This window comes from Ostrea edulis, chromosome 6 (assembly GCF_947568905.1).
Source record: "Ostrea edulis chromosome 6, xbOstEdul1.1, whole genome shotgun sequence".
NCBI lineage: Eukaryota > Metazoa > Mollusca > Bivalvia > Ostreida > Ostreidae > Ostrea > Ostrea edulis.
Window position 1 is genome coordinate 50,462,972 of NC_079169.1, and position 27,883 is coordinate 50,490,854.

Sequence of the window (27,883 nt, forward strand, 5' to 3'; positions counted from 1 at the left end):
TTTATTCTTTGTGTGCAATTTGATTCCATACGATACGAAATAAACTAGAACACTAAATGATAAATACTCCTATGTAAGATATATACCTGGCATCCATTACAACTACTAATAGTGCTGTAATATGTTAATGAGGATAACGTCATACGAAAATGCAAAGCTTATGTTTGGATTAAAGTCTGAAAAATCTCGAACCTACTTTGAATTTTTTTTTTCTCACTCAGATAAAGACGACATCTTTTCCGCCTGAGTGTCTCTTTATTGTGAGCGGCTGTAAAGCCGTGGATGAAACATAGGGAGATGCTTGTGTTAATGTTAGTGATTGATTTTCCTAGCTGTATATAAACCCTCTACTCTCATCTCCGAGATCAATTCCGTTCTCAAGACTCGGCTTCTTTAACAGTTGTTAGCAATAGAAAGATGAATTTGTCCGAATTCCTCGGCAACTCGGATCTGTTGACTCTGTTGCTGCGCGAGTTGACTAATGTGAGTACTATCGACTAAGTTTCAATAGTCTATTTATTCTTTATTTGCTATAAAAGAATTCCGTATGGGCAGAAATTCTAATATTTTACACTCATATGAAAGCATTTCATTTCGGAAATGAAGCGTGCTATTGCGAATTTTAATCTAATTGATCATTTTTCTTGGATTTTTTGTTATGTCTTTGTAGATGAAAAACAAACGAGTGTTAGAATTGGTATATACATATATATTTTAAAATATATTTTATATGTTATTTCACTTTTTCAGAAAAAAGTTAAAAGTGTAATACTGAAAGTCATGTATGGAGTTTAATTTCATGATTACTTTATAATACAAATTGAAAATGAGGACACAACTTTAATTTTAGTTATGTATAAGAATTCTATTAGAAAATCAAACACAATCATGCAGTTCATGAAGTTATTTAAGAACAGAATTTCGGACTGAATTTCACAAATAAAAAAAGCTTTAGATGCAAATTCATGTTTTATTTAATTTTATATCAGAGATAATGTCCAACGTGCAGTTTCCCATAGTCACATTCGTTAGGTTGGTTGTATATGGTTGTATATATGGTTGTACATGTATATCTTATTGACACCGACACCGACACTCGAGAATTTTCCACTCATATGAAAGCGTCATTCATGAGGAGTACATACATTAAAAGTGATACAATTGTAAAATATGTCCCAAATTTAGTTAAAACGCTAATTTTAGTGCACAGTTTTCTTTCAGAAAACGCAATTGCTACATGTAAGTGCTAAGGAGAGATACATATTTGGCAAAATAATAGTTTATAAGTTTGTCCAACCTTTTAAGAAAGAAAAACTGCATGAAATATCATGATCAGTTTCAGGAAGAATAATACATCGCCATAATGGTTGGGTTCCTTATCAGCAATACATGTAGATTCCTTTTGGGCTCGAGTCTAGCAGGGGGTGTTACGGTACATATTGTCGGCGATGTTCTGTACAAACCCTCACGTTACATGTTGTCGTCCGTCGGCAGATATTGTCGCCGACAACAATATATGCCGAGACCACCCATTTTTTCTTCCAATTTAAGACGGTATATTTTGTCGTTGGCGATATATACAGACACAAACCCTTACAATTATTTTTAAAAATGTACATACTGACCCATGTATATCGAGTATGAATGCGATTTATTGAAAGAAGTTTTGATCTATTCTTATCATTTTTATTAGTTTTTTTTCTTCTTTATTTTATTTTTATCATTATCACAAAGTTAGACTACATTATGTATATATACACAAATACATTCATTATTTTCCCGTTTTTATTCAATTAATGACTTCATATCTTTAATGATCAAATCATTTGAAAATCGCTACTGGTTAAATCAGGTTTAAATACATTGTATATTGCTAAGTTAAATATGAAAGTAGTTTGATGATAAATTTTGTTTCAATTTTCCTTATGGTGAACGGTCTTAATTATTAACACCACGCCCACGTTCCCTCAAAGGTGTGAAAAAAACACGGATAGTCGCAGATCGAGGTGTGCAGTACATCCTGTACAGTGATAAGTGAGGGAGAAACTCAACCTGTATATCTTAGGAAAGTATTGTTTAATAAAAGGCAAAAGCACTTGTTTAAATTCATGTTTTATTTCATTTTATATCAGAGATCATGTCCAACGTGCAGTTTCCTCTAATCACATTTATATCCACAACTATTTGAAAACTTAACTTATCTGACTTTGACTCAGCTTGTTTTTGCATCCTCCTATCAGATGAACTTCTATACAATAGACAAAATGAAATGTAGAGTGAGGTTTGGTCATTTATTCTTGAACAAATGACTTGAAAACAAAGTAAAGGCTGGGATAAGATTATGCAAGAACATGTAATATGACAAACTTTGCTCACATTCATTCAATGGGTTGGTTGTATATTGGTTAACGTCCAACTCGAGAATTTTTCTCACGCATGGAAGCGTCATTCATTAGGCGTAAGCGTCATTCATTAGGCGTACAGAACGTCAAAGGTGATATCATTGCAAAATATGTCTCAAAAGTTAAAATGCCAATTTTACATTTTTCTATCAGAAAACGCAATTGTTAATCATAAGTGCCCTGGAAAGATAAATATTTGGCAAAAGGGTATAGTTTGTGCGAATAACGTTATTTATAGAAACGAATGACGGAATTATCGCCCTTTCCTATAATTACATTATGGGAGACCATTTATTTATTTGAAACATAAAAATATGAATATAAATTATATATATTTTTGTGTATTTTCTAAAAATAAAAACTAGATTTAAGTGTTGAAATATCATATCGTTGACCATTTCGTTACCTAAAAGAACAGCCAATGCACCCTTTGACCTTCACGACGCTCCATATTTGGATATGATTACGCGGACAGGTGGTTCTAATTACCTGGATCGCACTGGTTTGCAACAAACATACATTCATTGTCTATGATGAAAGCAATGCCAATTTCAAAAGAAATACAAGAGAAAAGATTCAGTGAATGTAAAAATTATAGAAATAAACATTCTTTATGAAGATTTGTTCGATGTGTAAACTCTAGACATTTTACTCCCAAACTAAATAAAAGTGCTGTGTACTTTTATGTTAAGTTTGTGAGTAAAATGTCCAGAGTTTACACATTGATAAATTCTTCAAAAAGAATGTTTGATTCTTATAATTCCAATTTGTATCCTGCATTTAAAGTTTCAAAATTTTTAAAAAGTTTCCTCGCTGAGTCTCCATACATTACTTTATCTGTTTTCAGGCGCGTTTGAACTTAAATACATCGTATTTTCGGGTTCTCGTTCACCTTTATTTTTGTCCAATCAAGAGAATTGTAATAAATAACATTGAAAATCATTTACATTACGTCCCTTTATCATCATTTTAATTTCTGTGACAAATGACCAGTTTTAGCGGCACCGTGAATAATGACGGTGAAATACCGGGGATAGACTCGAGTTTAAGGATTCAACCTTCTATGTTTGAGTCTGCATCCGTTTCGAAGTCATCAGATAGTGATATGCTCGACGTCATCTCATTTGAGTCAGTGTCAGAGAAAACGAAAATAACTCGGCAAGAAATTATTCCCTGGGGCAGCTCACAGAAAACTGTTAGATTGCCTTTGGATGAAAGAAAATATAAACAGATATTAAAGTTACGCTGAAATAGAATGGAATAGTAGGCATAAAAAGCGCACTTTAATTAAAGTTAGATCCGTTACCTGACCAGCACACCTACGTAGGGTCGTAGATGGGCGGATGAAAGAATTCAATTTTAATATGATTGTGCAAACTGACACTTAATATACAGTTCCTGACCTGGATTTCTCAAAATAAACTTTATTCGATTTTTAAAGTCTTACATTTTACTCAGACTTTGACTGCTCAAATAAAGGAAAACTCCAACTTAAGTCTGGGATTTTTTCGAGAAATATGGACATAAATGAGTCGTCATTTCATATTTTCACTACACATTTCATTGAAAAATGCCTTTTAAAAAATCTATTGCTTCGTTATTTGTAGCTTTTTTTTTCTGGATATGATATCATATTGTTCGTAGTTTCTTTGACACATTTTGAAAATAATTGTATCTGTGTAGGTGTCGCGGTGATATCACACATCAAACGCGAAATTAAAATTTTACGGCTCAAATTTGTTAAGGATATTGTAGCAATTTTAGGTTAAATTTTTTTAGCCTTGATGATTCATAAAATATTCTAAAATAATCAATGTATCATAATTTGCTTAGCATCTTGGGGGGTGGGGGTGGGGGGGGTGAGGGGGGGTGGGGGGTGGGGGGGGGAATTGGACTAATGACCTCACAGTGATTTAAAAATAAAATGGAAATAGGTTTTTTCAAATTCATTTCTTCATTGTATAATTTTAAAACATGTGAGAAAATTAAATGATGATTCACTTATGGTCATATACATGTATGGACTATGAGGACGACACCGTTCTTAAGATATTTCATCTAATACAAAGAAATAAACTCAAATCTAATTAGGTAATATTTGACCTTTTCATGTGAAAATGCAAGACAATATGCAATATTACACCCATTGAATAAAATGTCCTGTGAAAGCATATTGTATATAATTGTGTGGTGGATCTAGAGAGGGGGGGGGGGTAACTGGGGTTGCTCTTTTGATTTAATTTTTTTTTAAATCATTGATATGAACCCCTTCCTCTGGCTTTGAATTGTAGAAATATTGTTTCGTTAATATCAGCTCTTTACACTTTGTCTAAAAATCAAACGGCGGATGTTACGTCAGAATACGCAAGATCGTAAATACCGAGTTAGCGGAACTCTCTTGTAAAGAAGTCCGGAAAAGCGTGTCTATCTTGGGCATTTTTTGTTTATTCAAACATGGCATCGGAAGACGATTTAACCTGTGCATTCCACAATTAAAAGCATTTTTAAATGAAAGGTGTGTGAAACGTCTGGATACAGAAAAAATGAACTGAATTTGGCTCGTGAAGCTATATGTTTTGACGCAAGCTCTTCTCAGGTTTGGGAATTTCCTGGCTGACAGCAGTGGGAAAAAATCCACATAATTTCCATTAAATCTATCATTTGTGGATATTTCTGCGTATTAGGTTTCTTTCTTGAATCATTACTACAGTCTACTGCAATGCAATAATAGTGCACCATTGTTAAAATCAGGTGAATCAATCACGACAAAAGTTGCAAAACTGGTATTATTTACCAACATGCCCGAATTATCGCATACTCTGGGTCTCGTGAGACTTTGAAAGGGGAAAGTAAAATTTAAAACCAAGACGGAAAAAGTAGTCGCGATCTTGCATATTGACTGAAAACTTATCCTTGTGCCTACGGACGAACGACACGATGTACGGTTAGGGTACATGTGTGTGCATAGCGTCGTCGGAGGACAATGCATTTACATTTAGTACAGAAAGACAATAAGTACCGTCACAATTCGCCGCTATTGTCCGTCTGCAACTTTTGTATTGTATTCAACAATGACCAGTTGAGAGCGTTTGTGTAGTCTGATTCTCTGACAGGCGCGTGGCTGCCTATACGCAAGTACGCAACTACGTACACACACGCACACACATACAGAGAGAGAGAGAGAGAGAGAGAGAGAGAGAGAGAGAGAGAGAGAGAGAGAGAACTTTGCCGTTAAAATATTTGTGCCCTAAAAATAAATGCATTAGGTAGTCCCGGGTTATAATTTAATCCTCATGATAATGCCCATTCATTCAAATTTAAAGTCCTTTTGAATCTCAAATCACTAACACATGTAGAATATTACATCATATATGTACAGTACATGTAGTAGACGGATTAGGATATTTTTGTTATCAGTATAATTTACGATAGATACCAGTTGAAAACAACGAAAAAAATTCGTAAGACGAATGTAAAGTCAGTCAAAGTACACACGGTGAGTTGGCATAATAAAACAGTTTAGAATATAATTTTGTGAATTCTTTTGGGTTTGGAAATTGACAAGAAACCCTGTTTCTATGCATACAAAAATAAGCGATTTCATTGTTGAAACCCAGGATCTAGCCACCTCGGCTCCCTCCAGGGCAATGCCATGGACCCACACATTGGGGCCTCAAGGCGCTCCCAGACTCCTTGCAATACTTTGCGTACACATCTTTTCTTTCTGTTGTACAGTCTAGGTCTCTGTTCATTTGTTTTTGGTGTCCAGACTCTCCTAGGGACTGCAAAGTGTTTAGATCTTATAATCTGAAATTTCTATGGTCAAATAATCATCCATAGGTGCTTTTTCATGTCTTTGAAATGAGTCTCCATTAATGTCGTATTATGTATGTCAAATCTAACCGAGATTTTCCTTTGAAGGGGCATGGGTACGATTTGAGCTGAAAATGTTCAAATTTTATTTTTTCATTTTTATGCCCCCCCCCCCCCCCCCCCCCAGATCGATGATCGGGGGGCATATTGTTTTGTCCTGTCTGCCTTTCTGTAATTCTGTCATTCTGTGATCCTGTCTGAAACTTTAACCTTGCTAATAACTTTTGAACAGTAAGTGATAGAGCTTTGATATTTCACATGAGTATTCCTTGCAACAAGACCTTTCCGTTGGTACTAAGCCTTTTGACCTTGACATTTGACCTACTTTTTAAAAAATTGACATTGGTCATATCTTCTAAATGGGAAATATTAGAGCTTTCATATTGCACATGAGCATTTCTTGTGACAAGATCTTTCTACTTGTACCAAAAAACTACAATGTGGTGATCCGGAAGGTATCAGGACAACTCGCCCCCAAGACAACTCGCCCTCAAGACAACTCGCCCCAATATCGGGACAACTCGCCCTCAAAACAACTCGCCCCCTCTTCGGGACAACTCGCCCCCTCTCTTGAGATAACTAGCTCCTTCATATCATACATGTTTACAATTATTATTTTTGTTCTAAATCCAACAGGTGTATTAGCAAAAATTAATGAATTTCTTATAGATAGTATATACATCACAGACAATAAGACGTGTTCACATAAACACCGAACTTAGTGTCTTTTTATGCAAGACGAAATGTTTTAGTGAAAATCCAATGTTTGGGTTCAGTAAATTCATCATCACTTTTATGTACATGTAAAATATATAATTTCAGCGGAAACAAGTTAACGTCTGGTATAGGGAGAGTATTATAGCTTGGTCTACAGCTGACGTAGTATACTTATCAATAAGCTGCGTCTGTTGTTAAATCTAATTGTTTGATTTCCCCCAAGCTGTTATTTTACTTCAAACGTTATGAGTTACTCGTCATCAGAGTTCTTTACACTTTGAAATCGCCGCGTAAAAAGAATCACCCCGCGTAAAAAGAATCAGTAAAGCAAATTTAGCCGTTATAAAATTTCTAGAATGGGAATTTTATTATTTTTCAACGGGAATTAGTTGAGAAACGCATTAAAAGATAATTACATGTATCAGAATATTCATGCTTCACCTTTACACGTAAGTATACTATATCGATAAAACACACACACACACACCCCACCCCCACCCAAACCCCCAACATTTTCTCAGTATTGGAGACATTTAATCAATTACCTGAAGATCAGTAAATATAATTTTCCTTGTCATTTGATTTATGAAAAATATAACTTTTTTCTGAAATGCAATAATTAAATATGTGTATAATTCTATTAGAATTTACCATAAGTGTTAAAGTATGAAATAAAAAGACGTATCAATAAAGGGTTAAAAGTGTAAATAACACACACAAAATAAAAATAAAATGTGATAATATATTTATATATAATATTGGGGGCGAGTTGTCTCAAGAGAAGGGGGCGACTTGTCCTGAGAGAGGGCGAGTTGTCCTACGAGGGGGCGAGTTGTCTTGGGGGCGAGTTGTCCAGTATTCATCCGGAAAACCGGACCACACGCTGTGAAATCCACGGTATCAAAGAACGAAACATTAATGGGTATATAATAAAAAAAAATATCACATGCGTCAAATTTATGCGCGTACGATTCGCCGTAGATTGTTAGACGAAGTCGTTAGAGCGTTTGCAATAAACACGAATACCTGCATCGATATACGAAATATCGCATGACAGTGATTGATCAAATGTAAACAGACGTAAGTCCTTCTGCTTTGTTTTTTATATAACATTTAGTATAATAAAACAAATATTACATGTAGTTGAGGGTAACATTGAAAATTTTCACCCCTCGAGAAACCATTTTCAACCTCGGCTACGCCTCGTTTGACAATAGTTTTCTCAGGGTGAAAATTTTCAATGTTACTCTCAACTACATGCACTATTTATATATGATCAACCAAAATTTGAAAATCAGTTGTTGAGTTACAAGTGAGATACAGCACTCGCAATTCTTTGCAAGGCTCGTGTCATGCTTTTGTTTACATTAGACTGTTTTGTAGAAAATAGCGTGTTAAAACAAAATGAGATATGCCAAACACTGGAAACTACGTAATTGTGTTAAAAATTCACTTATAAATTGACAAAATCTGCTTTAAACGAAACTTTTATTAACCTATGTAAACGTAAACATGGCAGGAGCCTTGTTTACATAACAAGGACTTGTGACCTCTGTATCTCCCATGTACCATGGCTACTGACATTCAAATTTTTGCTGATCATTAGCAATACCTCATTCTAAACATTAAAAATCAAAACATAAAATTTGTAAATTTTCAGCTCAAATCGTGTCCATGTCCCTTTAAAACATGATTTAAGAATTCCGATTTACCATTAGTCCAACGGGATTCCACCCACTGGTTCATACACTTTTTCTTTGAAATTTTTAACAAGTTTGGTTTGATGATATTTAAAAAAAACTTTCCTGATATCTCCTCGGACATATCCTCAAATTCCTAGAATCTATGTCGAAAACAATAATGTCGAAACAATAGTTTCGCTGCAGTCGCATCTGTATCACTGAATCAGAATGTTGGGCGTTCAACCTCCACAAACGTGCTTATATGTAACAAAAATTATATAAATTACAGCACAAAAATAGTACATGTGGTATCAGGAATATTGACTGGCATAAACCAACTATTATGAATTGATTCTCTTCACTGGTAATTTTATGCATCAATTATGCTTTCAGATGGCATCAAATTTCAAAGTTGACATGCAATGCGAAAAAAATCAGATGCAAAAAATGCTCAATTATTCACAATCAAGCAACATTTTGTATATATTCCTGGCAAAGCCGAGGGAGTATTAAGCCAAAGAAAAGCATTTGGTCAAATGATGGAATTTTTCTACAAAACATACGCAATGTAAATACTACATATTTGATTTACTTAATATCCAAAATTCCAGAAGCTTTAAAATCAAAAATCAGTTTTCGTCAGATTTTTAGATCTTTATTGTGGAGCATTTTTTTCTTTTCTTTGATGAACATCTGGATACTCCATATTTGTTCGCACCATTAAAGCTAGAAATAGACTGCTTTTAATCTCTCAGGAAATCATAAATAAATCCCATTAAGAACTTTGCGATACATTTTTTTTTAATACAGACTATCTGGATAGCACATTCTGGATTTTAATTTTATATATATGTATATGTATATATATATATATATATATATATATATATATATATATATATATATAACTCTAAACACTTTGTAGAAATATTTCGACCGTGTTACTGGTTACTGGTCTTCTTCAGTCGTGTTAATCTCTCATAGCAACGTAACGCAAGACTAAATACCAAACTTCCGCCAGAGTTCGTTTGCTCATAAACCAAACTCTTCCACTAAGGCATTATGAGATAGCGATTTCTTAGGGCGCGTATACTGCGTGACGTCACTGTAGAATAACGAAAAAAACATAACGTTAAACGTAAACAACTTTCAAAACAAGAACGTAAACATCAAGTTCATTACTTTACACAATAATTTGAACAGTCTCGCTACTTTTTAATGATCTTTTGATCATTTTATGTTTAAAATAAAATCCATATGTCAATATCTTCAAACTTTTAACTACGAACTACTTCTTTAGTGTTATTTGCCTGCGTGAAAATCGCGGACTCACAATATACAAATCTATATATTGTACTGCGTCACATAGGGGAGGTCTATTCGTAGGTGACGTAATGAGGCCTCGACGGGGAGTTTGCATTCTCTACCCAGAGTTCCGTGCGCTCCTCGCACTATACCTCTGTCAACGGCTTTTTACAGAAATCTTGTAAAAGTTTCTTTGATCCAACATTTATGTTTTGGACTAAATATTTAGTCATATTATGATATGTTTTTGGTGCAATCAAATTGATGCTTACTGTAAATTATTTAAAATCGCTGTTTTCTGATCATAAATTTGGAACTACTTCGTAATATGCGTATGAATGTAGGATATATACGTGGTGGAGATTTAAATGTAAAAATGGAATCAAAAGTAAGAAAGGCTGTAAAAATACGATAAAACTTGTAAAATAAGAGACAAACAGCTAAATGGTAAATATGCACCTATTAAAGTGTCAGTTGGCTATGAAAAGAGCCTGATATATCACCTGTTGCCTGAACTTTTAAAGGGAAAGGAAATCGAGAATGATTGTTTATATCATGTGATTATATTGTCACGTGATTCCAAGCGTGGACAGAGGTGTATCAAACTTCCACCAGAGTTCGTTTGCTCACAAACCAAACTCTTCCACTTAGGCATTATGGGATAGCGATTTCTTAGGCCGCGTATACTGTGACGTCACTGTAGAATGACGAAAAAACATAACGTCAAACGTAAACAACTTTCAAAACAAGAAGTAAAAATCAAGTTCATTACTTTACACAGTAATTTGAACAGAGTCTCCCTACTTTTTAATGATCTTTTGATCATTTTATGTTTAAAATAAAATCCATACTTTTATATTAATGCTCTTAATATCAATATTTTCAAACTTTTAACTGCGAACTACTTCTTTAGTGTTATTTGCCTACGTGATAATCGCGGACTCACAATATACAAATCTGTATATTGTGCTGCGTCACATAGGAGAGGTCTATTCGTAGGTGACGTAATGAGGCCTCGACGGGGAGTTTGAGAGGTGTATGTGAAACTTGCGTAACGCGCCCTCTGGTGAGAGAATGGGGGAGTTTGGAATAAATACACGAAAGTACTATGACGTCACAGTAAGTATTATAAACGTCAAAGTTGATATTGCGCGAAGGTTAGAGTCTAATAATAAAATGAACAATACTCACCCGACCTCGTGGATACATCCTAAAATATGACTATGTGTACAATTAAATATTTGGTATTAGTAATGTAACAGAATTTTAAAAATGTTTATACAGTATAATATACATATATGAGTAAGACGCAATAGCAACCCGCCCCTTCCTTAGGACAAAGGATGACTGACTGCATGAATAACTGATACAATGAACAAAGCTTTATGACAAATATCAATTAACAATTTCGGGGTTTGATATATGTTCCAATTCTGAATGATTTTTAAATCAAATATATTAGATATGAACAATAAGTGAACAGTACTAAAGACTATACCTGTGGGCAAAGGTAGCTGCAGAACTGTAGCTCTCTGAAAAAATATTTTGACATAACAGAGAGCTACAGATCCACCCCTTATAAAAAACCGACGACTTACGGCGCACAAAAAGCTGCGCACGGTTGAGGCCTTATATCGTTATATTCTTGAGTTGCTGTCTCATAAATTTAATATCAAAACATTCTTAACATATTTTCCTACTATGCTTGTGTCTAAACATACATGTACCTTCAAATATTCATTAAAGCCCCATACGACCTGAAAACTCCCAGCTTCAAATGATTTCGTTTGTTGACGTATATAGCCATGTTAGGTAGCCGGTCAATTCGAACCCTGTTGTTGTTGGTATCTATTCATAAAATTCGTTATATGTTATGTATTCGCTCTTCATTAATCATCAATACGAATAATTTATAGAAATTAAAAAAGAAAAAGTTTTTCTAAAGGTAAAATAAGCTCTTGATTCATGAAAATGCTACAAAAGTCCTTAACACTCAAGGGCAGGGATGGAGAACAGACCAGATTAATGAAAGCCGTGAGTTTAGCTATATGAATAATTATTATTTAAAGGCACTGGGATGATATATTATTCAAAATATTTAGATAAAATTTTTGTGGGGATATTAGTTCACATCTAGACGTTATTGTGCAAGTATGGAAATTAACCGGGGTTCGAATTGACCGGCTACCTAACATGGCTACGTCAACAAACGAAATCATTTGAAGCTGGGAGTTTTCAGGTCGTATGGGGCTTTACTGAATATTTGAAGGTATGTTTAGACACAAGAATAGTAGGAAAATATGTTAAGAATTTTTTGATATTAATGAGACAGCAACTCAAGAATACAACGACATAAGGCCTCAACCGTGCGCAGCTTTTTGTGCGCCGTAAATCTAAGGTTTTTATAAAGGGTGGATCTGTAGCTCTCTGTTATGTCAAAATATTTTTCAGAGAGCTACAGTTCTGCAGCTATGGGCAAAGGCTGATGCTCCGTCAAAGACAAATCAAATAAAAAAAAAATTCTGACTCTCTCACATGTTTTTGGTCGATCAAATCAATTTATCTAAGTCCTGAAGTACGTGCCAAAAATTCTGATAGTCTTTCCAAGTACATAATTATGTACGTACTACAGGATATTTCAACATGGTCAAGAACACGCGTACGCATGAAAAATGGTTGGAAATGTTTTGTTAGGATTTCTTGAATCAAAGATGCTTAATGATTGCAAATCGGTTAATGTCTACCATTACAAGTACAATGTTAACAAAGTAAGCCCTTGAGATGGACAATCAGTCCGCACTCCCTAACCTATTGGGAGTAACTGTGGGAAAGGATCTACATCAGAATTCAATTTACATTGAAATTGGTAATATTAAGGCCCAGTGCCCTCATTTTACACCGTGGCACTTTAAAAGTACAAGTTTTCTAATACAGTATATATCTCACATTATATGAGGTTGGTGATTTTCTTGTATGATACTAAATGTTCTCTTATTTTGAAGTCAGACACTAGTCTTATTGTCTTTGGGTTTTCTCTTCCATTGAAGTGGTTAGCTTTTGTTTTAGGATCATGGTTATCGGGGTGTGTATATTATATATATGTATATAGTTGTCTATAGAGGTCTCCAACAACTATAGAGGTCTCCAACAACATAAAAACCTCCTATAGTTGTTATAAGTCCGCAACAACAGAAAAAACTCCCTGTTGCCTGTATATATGTAGGTCTGTGAAAGCATATAATGCCTACTGTTGTCGTTATAGGTCTGACACAACAGAAAACATTCCCAGTACTAGTTATAGAAAATACCTCTCGTTCTTTGTACATGTTTGAAACAGCAAAATTACCCCTTGTTGTTTATACATGTCTGAAACAACAAAAAATATATCTTGTTTGCTCAGATCCGTAATATTAGGAAACACAAAAAGAACATTTCCTCTATAGTGTCGGCCCTGTTCCGTGAGGATAGTACGGTACAGCTTCCTATAAACAGAACACTTCCTCTTTAGTGTTGGCTCTGTTCCGTGAGGATAGTACGGTGCCACTTCCTATAAACAGAACACTTCCCCTATAGTGTCGGCCCTGTTCCGTGAGGATAGTACGGTACAGCTTCTTATAAACAGAACACTTCCTCTTTAGTGTTGGCTCTGTTCCGTGAGGATAGTACAGTGCCGCTTCCTATAAACAGAACACTTCCTCTATAGTGTCGGCCCTGTTCTGTTAGGATAGTACGGTACCGCTTCCTATAAAGAGAACACTTCCTCTTTAGTGTCGGTCTTGTTCTGTGAGGATAGTACGGTACAGTTTCCTACAAACAGAACACTTCCTCTTTAGTGTTGGCTCTGTTCCGTGAGGATAGTACGGTACCACTTCCTATAAACAGAGCACTTCGTCTTTAGTGTTGGCTCTGTTCCGTGAGAATAGTACTGTACCGATTCCTAGCTTCCTATAAAGAGAACACTTCCTCTATAGTTTCGGCCCTTTTCCTTGAGGATAGTACGGTACCGCTTCCTATAAACAGAACACTTCCTCTATAGGGTCGGCCCTTTTCCGTGAGGATAGTACAGTACTGCTTTCTATAAACAGAACACTTCCTCTATAGGGTCGGTCTTGTTCCTTGAGGATAGTATGGTACCGCTTCCTATAAACAGAACACTTCCTCTATGCTCTGTTCCGTGAGGATAGTACGGTACCGATTCCTAGCTTCCTATAAAGAGAACACTTCCTCTATGCCCTGTTCCGTGAGGATAGTACGGTACCGATTCCTAGCTTCCTATAAAGAGAACACTTCCTCTATAGTGTCGGCCCTGTTCCACGAGGATAGTACGGTACCGCTTCCTATAAACAGGACACTTCCTCTATAGTGTCGGTCTTGTTCCTTGAGGATAGAACGGTACCGCTTCCTATTATCTTTGCAAGTAAGCAATGATAGCAAAACACCTAAGTCTATTCAAGTCGGCAGGAACATATTTTTTTTTTTACTGATATTTGTCATAAGTCCTTCGTTGTATATTTTACATATTCAAGAAATCAATGTGAATTACTCATGCTTGTAATGTTCGAATGATTCATAAGACATTCATCAGTTAAATGAATAATGTTTACTAATTTCTTAATTGTCTCTATCCACCCTCCCTATTTCAGCTTTACTCTAACAATTTAAACCAAGCAATTAATATTTTTTATTATTCCGAAAGAGCAAAGCTGAACAAGCAATGAGCAACATTCCTGACACAATTTTATCTGTATATCTACCAAACAACGAACACTTGTTATTGAATTAAAAAGGGGAGCGTAAACCTTCCCGATCTTATGTTGAATTACGAGTTCGACAAGTGGTAGAATTAGACACAACGTGATGTAGATAACTGCAGCGTCAAGTAGGTGTATAGAGTTCTAGTGAGACGATGTTGTTCCTCTGACGTTCTATTACCGTCTGCGAAGATTCAAATCAGCAAACAGGAGTGACGAATTCGGATATAGAAACCTGATAACTTTATTCATTTATTCGTGGCACCTTGCAACTTTGTTTCATTTACAGTCACGTACATTATATTTCAATATATATACAGTGTATATTAAACATGTTTTTACAACATTTGTCAGAAATGATTTATCTATGAGATGAGAAAATCAGCGGTAATTCAGAATTATTAGAAAAGTCAAACACAGTGGAATTCTGGTTGGTATGTCAGTTAACGTGATGAAAAGAATTCTAGATAATGGACATTTTGCGAACAAAAGTGCAATGCAATCAAAAATACAAATCTGTATATTGTGAACAAAATAACTGTATAATTATTTAACCGACTTACTGATTTGAAAGCGTACATCTATACGTGTATTAAATGAGTGAATATATTTTTTTTCTCCGATCAAGAACTGAATCAAAAGGCCACAACATTTGTGCCAAACATGTAGTCCTGTTTTGCTTGAAACAATATTAAACTCATCTTGGAATTTTAAAAAATACATATTGAATTGAAATAATAAAATTATCTAAAACCTTGGTAAATGATTACGCATTTAAGCTGTAATTTTAAAATATGTAGAGGTTTGGCACAAATATCCATTCGCTTTCTAATTTATTCTCAAACCATTAGCGAATTTTACGACTGACAAAATTTACAGCAAGCATACGCCACTGTAATGATAACTATGGGAATAAAACGCCTTTAAACTTAATCAAATTATGAAATTATAAAATCACTTCACCCCAACCCCTTGAGATTTTGAAAAAAAAAAAGATGGCTGCTTTTATCTACGCTGATATAATGAAGAATTCTCTGTTATTGCGTCTATGATGTAAAATGACTAATTCTTAGACAAATTACTTCAAGCGTTGAAATGGAATTAGAAAAAAATCGACACCAAAAGGAAACTTTATTCAAAATTACCGTCATTATCATTCTCTTAACACGAGCCTTGGAATACTAGTAGATTGAAATGAATCAATGATCCAGGCCTTCGCTCTCTTTTGTGTCATTTGAGAAGTAACAGCAAAAACGGCCATGGTTTGAAAACAGACTACATGCATGTACCAAAAACATATCGTCTGGTCGAAATCCCGTGCGAATGCTATATTGAAGTCAGTCACGTAATGAATATACGTGATTTGGTTATTGGCCCTGTGCCGTTGTCTTCGCATGCTAAAACGACACGTCCCAGGAGATACTAACAATAAAAGAAATGTCGTCATGACCGGGGACAGCCATTATCGTCTGCTCTTTAGCGCGATGGAGCAGCCGGAAGATATCTCGTGACAACACTTTACACTTTCATGTAACTAAACATACCCCTAATGTCGGCGATAATGCTTTTCACTAATGCTTCCGCCAGGCTTTGAGAGTAAGAGAAATATTAGTTCAAACGACCATCTCAATTGGTGAATGTTTCTTGACCTAAAAAGAAATTAAATGGTTTCATTTTGATTAATTTGTTGCCTAACTTGATCCCAGAGGTGGACAGGATGAACAAATCATTATACAAATTGATGACACCAGTGACTACAAAGAAACGCAGTGATCATATTCACCGTAAGCAATTTAATTTACGGGGTACCCGTAAACTTTCTGTTCCGTTCCAAATCATGCCTGGGGGGAGAAGGGGTAGCTAAAATACAATTACTATATTTACATGTTAGAAATAAATTTAGAAAATACATGAAGGGTATAAACTGCGACACTTTACGCAAGCATACTTTACACCGGCGCATTAGCGCTTTATAAAATGTATGCCGGTGTAATGCCCTGCGGTTCATAATCTCATGTATTTTCCAAAACGAAGTTTTTTTTCTTGTAATTGCATTCTACTTTCATTTTTGTCGGATTTCTTTGACGCTAAAGTAGACGTACTGTATCTAACTGCAACGCTTTCCTGAGGAAATGACTATCATTACAATTTGTAGAGATATCAGATATTGATTCACGCCTGCATACAATAGCGCTTCATAAAAAGTACGCCGGCGTGATCTGTTGTAGTTCTTATATTTATGTGCTACTTTCTTTTTGTCGGAACTCTTAGACGTTAAAGTAGACGTACATGTACTATATTTACCATTATTCATACGCACATTGTTTACAACTGCAACGCATTCGTTAGGAAAATTGGCTATCATTACAATTAGTAGAGATATCAAAGGCAAAAACATTGAAAATGAAGATATACCGGTTTTCAAGAAATGAATTTCACTTTTGAAAATACATGAGGGTTTGAACTGAGACACTTCACTCCGGCTTACTTTATAAAGAGAATATCAGCGTTGCGTTCATGTTCATACGTATTTTCAAAAATGAAATTCTATTTTTCATATTTACATTCTACTTTCATTTTTGTCGGAATTCCCGTAGTGATAGACGTACTATATTTATCAAGATTCATACGCGCATTGTTTACCCTTGCAGAACATTGATAAGGGAATGGCTATCATTACAATTTGTATAGATATCAAAGGCAAAAACATTGGAAATGTAAATATTCCAAAATTATAAAGATTTCGAGCAGGATCAGGACAGCAAATGAAGTTAACAGAAACCATTTCACAAAACCTTTCCAAAATTCAGTTGCAAAATTACAGCAATTAAAATGAGTTGTTGTTTCACTTTCACGACATGAACACAAGTCATTATCTACAAGTTTAACTTTGTGAAGGACAGAGTTTGTAGCAATATAACAAATCAGAATACGGTATTGGAAATAAGTTTTGTTTCTTTTGTGCATATAAGATTCCCATTTCCCCCCTGAAATAGTTTAAATGAGATAAATCCTCCACTTATGTTTTTGGAGGGGGGGGGGTATGAACTCCTTTTTTTTCAAACCTTGATTCAAAATATGTGCTTTATTTTCGGAATGAATTTTAGATTGATAATTACAAGACTAAAGAATTGAAATCATTTTCCATTGCTAATGATGCAGCTAGTACTAGAGGTGTCGAGTCATGAACTATTTAACAACAGATTCCCCAATACTGAAAACCTGGCTGTTTGGGGTTTTGTTTGTTTGTTTTTTTTTCTATAAAGTAAAACTTCATTCTAAAGAAATAAATCAAATCTTCCATTTCAAATTCTAGTAACGAGAGCAATCCTGGCTGAATTTTGCTGTTTTAGATAATAAATCAAATCATATAAAACTTCTGAGTGTCACATATGCCACTTGTGAGTTGTATGATTTATTATGACACCCGAACCAATTTTATATTCTACATCTTACACTGAAATGGGTCGCCTATTTTATATAGCGTCTATCTTTTCTTCTGTGGGAATGCAAATCATTACACATTGGGATTGAAACTTAGATTTCCAATCTAGAATTCCGTATTTAATGAACAATTAACTAAAATGTAGCACAAAAATACCCTTCCAGAAAAATTTGTAAAACTCGACTGTGATTTTTATTATTTTTCCTATTCTACAATGCTTTAATGCACTATTGTAGTCTAAGTGTATCGTCACAGTTCTCTGTCCGTGTTTTAGTTAATTCAACATTGAAAAGGGTTATAAAATCACAAAAAGGATTTGTGTTACTAGGCAATATTGAGGAAAGTTGTTTGGAAAATTTTCTTATTTTGTTAGCTAAAAAGCATATTTATTACAAAAGATTACAAAACTCGGACCCAAATTGTCTGATGACATTGCAAAATTTATTTTAAACATACATTTACATCAGAAATTTTGGAAAAATGTATTTCATAGCAAATGGACATTGTATGGAATTATAAATGTATGATTACATGATAGGTAGTTTGTTGAAAACCCTATTCAGTTCCTTAGAAATCACCTGTACTTTTTAATACATGTAATACAATTATTGCTGTTGTTGTGGATGCAGACGATGAGCAGTGTAATTGCAGGTGCGAATGAGAGTAAATGTACAGAATAGGTGTAAGAATAAAAAATAAAGCATTATTTTAAAAAAGTGACATCAAAGGATGTTATTTACCAGTTCTATCTATTTGAAACATGAAATATACAAATGATGGTTTAATGACACCGGTCGCGGTAGCTCAGTGCTAGATCGTTCGCTTCGTAACTGGGAGGTTCGAGCCCCACTCCTGCCATGGCAGCGTCAAGGGTAGTGATTGCTCCTTCGCTTGGCATTTAGAAGTGAAAATCACGGGTCTTTCGGAACGAAGGTCCCGTGTCATGATGGGCGGTGGTACGTTGAAGAACCCTCATTGCAACATTGTACGCCACTGAGCGCTAAGCATAGGTCTAAAATTGTAGTACTTCACCTAGATGTACAGCTGGTGACATCTCAATATGAGTGAAAATTCTCGAAGGGAGTGAAACAAACAAACAAAGCAGTTCAATGCAGCATAGTTAATGCACCATTTTCATGCGAATACTGCACGACAATCACACGAAAAATTACCGAAAACTATGACGTATAATGAAATATTATGGAGCATGATTTTCACACGAATAGATTTGCGTATTTCGATGAGTGATTATTGCAAGGTATGTGCATGAATGTTGAACAGCAAGGAGAACCATCACACTAGAAATGCACTTCTCCTATGCCCCCCACCCACCCATCCCCGTGTGTTTGAGATAGCTTTGCTCTTCAACAAACAATATTCAAACGGTAATGAAATATACAGACCGCACATATTATCGGTGTATCGGTGATAAGAATTTTATTTGTTAATAAATTTCCATTTTTGAAAAAAAAAAATGAGGGCATGAACTGTGACGCTTCACACCAGCATACCTCATGAACGATGTGAGCGCTTCACACCAGCATACCTCATGAACGATGTGAGCGCTTCACACCAGCATACCTCATGAACGATGTGAGCGCTTCACACCAGCATACCTCATGAACGATGTGAGCGCTTCACACCAGCATACCTCATGAACGATGTGAGCGCTTCACACCAGCATACCTCATGAACGATGTGAGCGCTTCACACCAGCATACCTCATGAACGATGTGAGCGCTTCACACCAGCATACCTCATGAACGATGTGAGCGCTTCATCAAAAGTTCGCTGGCGTGAAGTGTCGCAGTTCATGTTCTCATGCTTTTACGAGAATGAATTCTTTTTTTTAAGTATCTTTACAATTTTACAATGTGCTTTTATTTCTGAAGAAATTTTGAGCATATATATGATGTACTATTTTTTTTATCAAGATTCATATGCACATTGTTCACATCTGCATTGCATTCCTAAGGAAATGGCCATCACTACAAATGCTAAATATAGGCACAAATATTGGAAATGTAAATAGTGTAGGTTAAAATCAAGTACATTATGCATTAGAATATGTATGTTATTGGAAAGAATGGTTCTAAAGACTGATTTAGATTGTGTTTTCACTAGTTGGTTATGGTGTTTAAAATTTTGAATCATTACATTTCGAGGGAACTCAATTTTTGTGATTCTTTTTGGTACCCTTATCGTACGAATTTCATATTATAACAAACTATAAAATTTATGTAATGTTCCGATGTACAAAAACTATATTCACGAAATTACATCCCAACGAAATTGTAAAAGTTCGACCACACACGAAAATTGATTTCCACGAATTTTAATGATTTCTCTGGATATCTCGTCTTTGAGAACCCCATGGAAATATTCATCAGTAGAATTTTTATCACACATTTCAGGGGACGAGCAAACCTTGTCATGACGCAGAAAATGGATCCCTTGACAACTGCGAATCTACAGGGATGGAGGAACATGGTTCTGTCACTGTAGGCGAAGAGATTTTCACATATATGACACCCTTCATATTCGTCATCGGAATTTTCGGAAACATATTGTCTCTGAGAGTCTTCATGACAAAGAATATGCGGAAGCTATCGGCTAGTTTGTACCTTGCTGCTCTCTCTACAGCAGATTTGATGTCACTTGTGTTCTATGTCCTGATAGAATGGGTAAAGCGAGCAATCTCACACTCTCCAAACATACCTACGGCGCCATTCTTTGAACAAAATGGCGTATGCCAGATTCTTGTCTACCTACAATATCTCTCCCGATTTTTGTCATCCTGGATCATTGTGTGCTTCACTTTTGAACGCTACATCGGTGTCTGCCATTCCCTAAAAAGAAAATCCTTTTGTGACATGCATTCGACAAAAAAAATCGTGACGTCAGTAGTTAGCCTAGCTTTGGTTCTTTGCCTGTATAAACCATGCTTAACAACTTCTGTTGAGGTAGGTCCATACAAATCCAATGTCTGCACAACTGATCCCAATCACCAAAAAATTAGTTTTATCTTGGACTGCATATTTGTTCTGTGCATCATATTTCTTCCTTTCGTTATAATAACGGTGTTGAATACCATGATAATTCGCACCTTGTATATTCGGAACAAGCATCACCGAGAGTGCAAGGTAATTACTGAAGAGAGTATCATACGACTAGAATTTACCGTCATTCTCATCGCCATTTCCATCTGTTTCATCGCACTCAATACCCCATACACAGCCATCTGGTGCAAGCAGTATCTTCTGACCAAACTGGTCAAGACAACTCGGAATGACGAACTCCTGGTGGCCAACACAGGATCGGAAGTGACGTGGAACATTAACGCTATGTTCATCACCAGAACAATTTTTTACATTAACTACTGTGTGAACTTCTTTCTCTACTGCCTGACGGGGGCCTACTTCAGGAAAGAGCTAAGGATGTTGTTTATGTACAAAAGCAAAACCTACCAAAATCCATACCATCGCTGTTCTGTGCAAAATACGTCCTCTACACCAACTCCCCATTCCTGTCTATAAGGGTTCAAAAGTCGAAAAGACATCATAACCAACACAGATGTCAGGCTAACCTATTTCTTTAATGATCAGATCTTCACGCGTGATATCCTGCATTCCACTATATAGATGACCAGACGCAATACTCTTCACTTCCGGTTGTAAAGGATCAAAAAGTCCTTCTCCCCAGATTTATCCGCGAAGGTAAAAAAACAGTCCTCTTTCTCAGACTTATCAGAAAAGGATAAAAAAGTCCCTCTCCTCAGACGTAACCGTAATGGATGAAAGTGCTCTCCTACTCCGACTTATTTGTGAAGAATCTGAAAGTCCTCTTCTTTAGACGTATTGGAAAATAATCAAAGAGTCTCACTACCCAGACTTCTAGTGAATGTCCCTCAACACTGTGTCAACACTTCACACGTGGACTGTACGCCACATGAGTGGCATTTGACTATTGATGCCTTTTCTACCGTCCGATGTGAACTACAGATCTGACATGTATTTTGCTATGAACCAAACTTAATGATTCCTGTAGAACTTTGAAATGTAGAACCTTAAAGAACTGAACACGTCTACTCTAAATAGTATTTTACTCACAATACCCTCCGTCATTCAAATATATATCTCGAATATATATTTCCGTACCATACCACTTCTATAACACATTATTTACAGTCAACCAACTTTTGTTTTTGGCGACGGCTTTATATCGCAATTTACCGCGAGAAATATTCACGGCGATGAGGCTTTCTTGAACCTCGCAATGATTTCTCGAATAAATGCTGATTTACAGTTTATAATGTACTCATTCCAATGGTTGTAATCAAGCCTTGACTAGATGTACAATAAGTAAGTTGTGGCTATTGCTTTAATTAAGTTTGGAATAAGGTGTTATAACGTGTTACTTTGTGACTATTGCTCTATGTTTGGATTAAGATGTTCTATCGATCGATTGATTGATTGATTGTATATTGTTTGACGTCCCTCTCAAGAATTTTTCATTCATATGGAGACGTCACCACGGTTGGTGGTGAAGTGCTGTAAAATTTAGGTCTATGCTCGACGCTTACGACCTTTGAGCAGGGAGGGATCTTTAACGTGCTACACTTGCTGGGACACGAGGTCTCGGATTTTGCGGTCTCATTCGACGGACTGTCCTATTTAATCGCCTCTTACGACAATCAAGGGGTACTGAGGACCTATTATAACCTGGATCCCCACGGGATCTTTTAACTGATTACTTTGTTGATATTGTTTTAAGTCTGGAGTCAGATGTTATGCCATGTTACTTTGTTGATATTGCCCTGTTGGTGCTTTTATTGTTATCAATAACTTTTTAAAATGTAATAATTAGAACTTAGGGTATTTTTGTACATTTGAAATGCTGGTGATATACATTGTATATGTAAACATACTTACCCCCATGCTTGCGCTTGTGTGTATGTGCCCCCAACCTAGGCTGTTTGCTGTATATAAAGACTACCATTCCAGATTATAAGTATATATTTACTCAATCGTTGAGAGTGGAAAGAAGATGACTGATGAATGTTAAATCAAGGGGTCATAAGGTTGTAAGTCAAAGTTATATTTAAATGATACGTTGCTAGGAGACGTGCACACAGCGCTTGATTCGTCTTTCACTGTCTTGCGGATCAGTTTACCTCTCGTCAAAAGTGGTACTATTCATCATAAAGTGACAACTCTAATAAAGCTTTCAGTTATCAATGACAGAAAAATGAGTTTCACATCCCGTAAAACTGAGAGTCGTGTTTGTCTACAAGTGATAAGCTTTAGGCATTGTACGCTTTATTTGTATACAGAAAGTGTAATGCATGACAATGTTCTTGAGCAGTGTGCGTCTCCTACTCAACTGGTGTTATAGGTCTTGTTAAGAAGTGGTTACAAAAATGTTAAGAACGACCACATTCAGGTTTTGTTCGTGAGGCGAAATGGTCGTCACAAGCAGATGAATGCCTTTTGACCATGAGGTTTGTAACGCTGAGAAGTATTCCGGTTCTTTCCGGATCACTTTGTATATAGCTGAGCATTGCCTGTGTATGAATTTCTGACGAATATATTGAGGGGATATTTCTTTGCAGGAAAGTTCTACAGAAGGTGGTGTATTTTTGTTTAATTTGTAGAATGGACTTGGAGAAGAGAATGTAGAGAGAAATATTTATTGATGTCTAATGAAAATAAAATCTTATTAATGATGATAAAGTTATTAATGACATTTTGCATTGAACTCATATTATAGATCTGCATGGTTTACCGGGAATGTTTTTTTCTTTTTGGTAATGCTGACACAGGAATGGACCGTAACCATGCAATGAATTGTATCTCAGGACAGACAGAAAGACCAGGAATGAAAATATACAGAACACGCTATACTTAAGCTTCGTCTCAGACTTATGCATTCGTAAAGCTATTCGATGAAATTTGTGATTCTGCTTTCCATGAATAAGTGACAAAGAAAAGCAATGACTACCGCAAAAAGCCTATTTTCTGCCGTTGTCCGTTTTTTGTGGATAAATAAAACCCGCAGACATTACCATCGCAAAATATACAAATTAAAATTAAATGTATAAATTGGTAACGCAAAATATAAGTAGCTATCCTTTAGGAAAGATTTCCATCCACAGAAAATAAAAGGTATACATGTACAATATATTCTCGGAGCATAAGGCAAAAAATGAAATACGTAAGTTTGTTTGCGTGATACAACAAAGAAATGCGTTCTGTTGTTTAAATGAAGCAGCGACGATTTATTTGATTCTCCTATCGATAATAGCAACATTGCGAACTAATACAAACATTTGGGATACCTATCATAGTCAGGATCATCCCGACGTTTGTGTATACGCGGACTCTCCGTATACACAAACGTCGGGATGATCCAGACTAACAACTATCACTGTTACGGAAGCTAGCTATACTTGTAACATTTTTTCATGGTATCAGAAGTGTTTCTTTACAATGCGTAATAACACATTGATAAAAAGAGCTTAGTGATATCAATTTATTTCAACTTCAAAAGAAACCCGAAGCGGGCGCTATTAATACCTTCTCGTCAGCTGAAAGTACCACTCACTTGTATCGAAAAGACAGCTCAATTACTTGATTTAAAAAGGAATTATCTGTAACTTAAAACCCGTTTCCTGATAACCTATTGATGAAAACGAAGCACAATGCACTTTATCGCAGACTTACTGCATCATTACCAGCCTAGAATATTGTGAGATCATAGAAAAATACAATTCTTCACAAAGTCTTAAAATGTATTTTGTATTTTTCTTTTTAAAAACCTGAAGAAGAGAGCCATGCCTAGCACACAGGCACCTGAGGTGTGGATACTACCCCCCCCCCCCCTTTTAAATATTTTTTGTGGCGACAATTTCTTTGAAATATGTCGATTCCCTGTCTATCTCATTCCTCTATCAATTTATGTAATCTTTCACGCTTTTTGTAAACTTTAGAGATTGGACTCCTACCGGTAGGATAAAATACATACCGGTAAGAGGCCAATTTCTAAAACTGACAGAAAACGTGATACGATTACGTAAATCGAAAGAGGGATGAGGTAGACATGGAATCTACACATTTCAGAGAAATTGTCGCCACAAAAATATTTTTTTGAAAAAGGGGGTAGTATCCATACTTCCTGTGCCTTTGGCCGAACATAGTGTCGGTCAGTTTTCGAGTTTATCCGTGAGACTGTGTCTAGACTAACAAATTGATGCGATATCCCATGTCATTAGATAAACCAGCAACTCAAAAGTACATCTCGTGAGTTGGATGAGGGATCACAGAGGACACTCTGCAAGTTAAGATGGAATCATTTCTGATCCTTTTTAATATCTGATCAGCAACACGCCACACACTTTGGGGTCATTGAGTGAGAACAATGTAGAGTCAATGCTGAAAAGAGGTGCGAGATTGTCACTAATCACATTACGGAAAAGAGGTGTGAGATTGTCACTAATCACATTACGGGAAAAGAGGTGCGAGATTGTCACTAATCACATTACGGGAAAAGAGGTGCGAGATTGTCACTAATCACATTACGGGAAAAGAGGTGCGAGATTGTCACTAATCACATTACGGAAGCCGTGTTATAAAGACTTGTTTTGAAACATGTAAAAAATAAAATAAAAGAGCAAATGTAATGCGCTATTTTCAATGAGGATGTATTTTTGTAATACCTCTGGCAAATTAGAAAATGTGTACCGTATGTGCTTTTATTTTCTTTATACATTGGTATTTCAGTCATGGGGCCACGGTATTCTTTCTAGGTCTTAGTTGTAGCAATCCATGATATATATGCTGCAGAAAAGTAGATGTTTTTCACTGTCACGGCGCTCGCTCTGCTTGTACTTTATCTGCCATCATTTTGATGCAGTAATCAAATTTGTTTGTAATACATAAAAAGAAATCAACATGCAATGCAAAATCTCGTTGTGATCATAAAAAGTCGGGTTTTAAAAAAAAAAATTGTCTATGCTACTTTTTAATACTACATATCAATTTAGAATGCTAGTTTATTTCCCTGATCCAGAAATTATGAACGAACTCTGATATAAAACGGCAAAGTTTCAACGTACTCGGAAATTATGAAATCATAACGTTGCTGATTTTAGCAATCCAATGATAGTTAATATATGTTTCTTGTTTACCTTACTAGACGAAGATGCTCTCCTGTTTTTATACCCGCCCCTGCTGATTCGTAGGGTGTTATTTGCTTTTTATGAATCACAAACAAATTTAATTACAGTTTAGTGTAAACTGTCACTGATTAAAACATTGGCAGATCGTTCATCAAAAGTAGTGGAATTTTTTGTGCCCTTTATACACTTTACAGAGGTTGGAAGTTAATTGACGAAGTAAAATGTACATTGTTCTGCTACTCTACATTTAGATTAATCAAAGGTTAGAGTGTTGTGGCAGATATCGGTCATCGTACAGAAAGGAGTCTTTTGTCAATGGAATCAGCGGCGGAAAAAACTGTCACCTAATTCCCTGACGGGGAAAAATTACAGTAATGAATTTTGTCTTTTAGTAAAGAAAAACGCATAGCGAAAAAAGAGAGAAAAAGAAAAAAAAAGTTTTTTAATAAAGTTTGACAAACACTATGCCTCTGGTGGCAACGAAGTTTCTTCACAAGGAATCCATGTACAAAACATGAAAGTCCCAATTAGTTTAATAGATATATTGTCTACGTTATCGTTTCTTGAGTTTTGGACAAACTGCAAGGTTACAAGGTTAAAGATCATACAATATAGAATAAACATTGTTATATATATATATTTGACAGCCCTATCACTCACCCCTCAATAGTTATACACGAGGATAAAGTTTTGGACAGAATGACAAAGAAGGCAAAACAATAATACCCCTGAGAGCATAAGCTATTATATTCAAATAACTGGCAAAACAACAGTATAGCGGATATTTCCATGATATTTGGAACATGCAAGCCCCACTGAGACCATTTTAGATTCCCTACTCCTATTTTTATGCCGTTGAAATCATTTTCTCCACCTTATATGACCTCATTACCTTATGTTATATCTATAATACTGCACTAGTATTCTTATGGCAAGAAAACGTATGATGGAAGCATATCAAAGGAGCCGAGGTCTACCATATCTTAATTAATTTGCCAGTGTTTATTAGTTCTGCTTTCTTAAAAAAGAAAAACAAGCCAGAAATATGTTCAAAAATAGTGTTCATATAACAAATTAGAACCACAAAATGCAATAAACCGCTAGCAGACACAGCCAATGTCTGCTCAAATGAAATCCCAGGGTCCTCTGGTACGGATATAGAGAACTTTGACCTAAACTTGACACAGAAACATAGATAGAAACGACCGAGTGTTTCAAAAGAAAATGTATATATCGTATATATTGGTTTGCAAAATATCATTCTGTAACACGTTCAAATAAATGTGAAAATAACCATGGTTCAGAAATACGATTTTCCCCTTATTGTTACAACACACGTTCACTATACAAAATAAATTTCACTGACACAATTTCATGTAAAATTTTTTTTGATATATACATGCCTTGTATTATATAATCTCGAACATGTGACCCGTGTTCAGCATTGTCAGTGAATTCACTATACGACCTGCACGGTTTTCACTAGGAATTGCGCTGTGTACCGAGCTCCGGGAAAGCCTTGCTTTCTGGTT

The 27,883-nt window shown here is 35.6% G+C and overlaps 1 protein-coding gene across 1 annotated transcript; it reads left to right on the forward strand.

The window, feature by feature from the left end:
• The first annotated feature begins 237 nt into the window (after positions 1 to 237).
• On the forward strand, positions 238 to 23,907 carry LOC125648124 (C-C chemokine receptor type 1-like). Its single transcript, XM_048875047.2, has 2 exons — positions 238 to 483; positions 20,590 to 23,907. Exons 1-2 carry the CDS (start codon positions 418 to 420, stop codon positions 21,709 to 21,711), a joined length of 1,188 nt encoding a protein of 395 aa, XP_048731004.1. The 5' UTR covers positions 238 to 417; the 3' UTR covers positions 21,712 to 23,907.
• The last annotated feature ends 3,976 nt before the right edge of the window (positions 23,908 to 27,883 follow it).

Bases quoted from the DNA above. Each gene is read 5' to 3' on its own strand.
- LOC125648124 (XM_048875047.2), top strand. From the start codon at position 418: ATGAATTTGTCCGAATTCCTCGGCAACTCGGATCTGTTGACTCTGTTG. The intron at 484-20,589 runs GTGAGTACTATC...CACACATTTCAG, and splicing joins TGCTGCGCGAGTTGACTAAT to GGGACGAGCAAACCTTGTCA.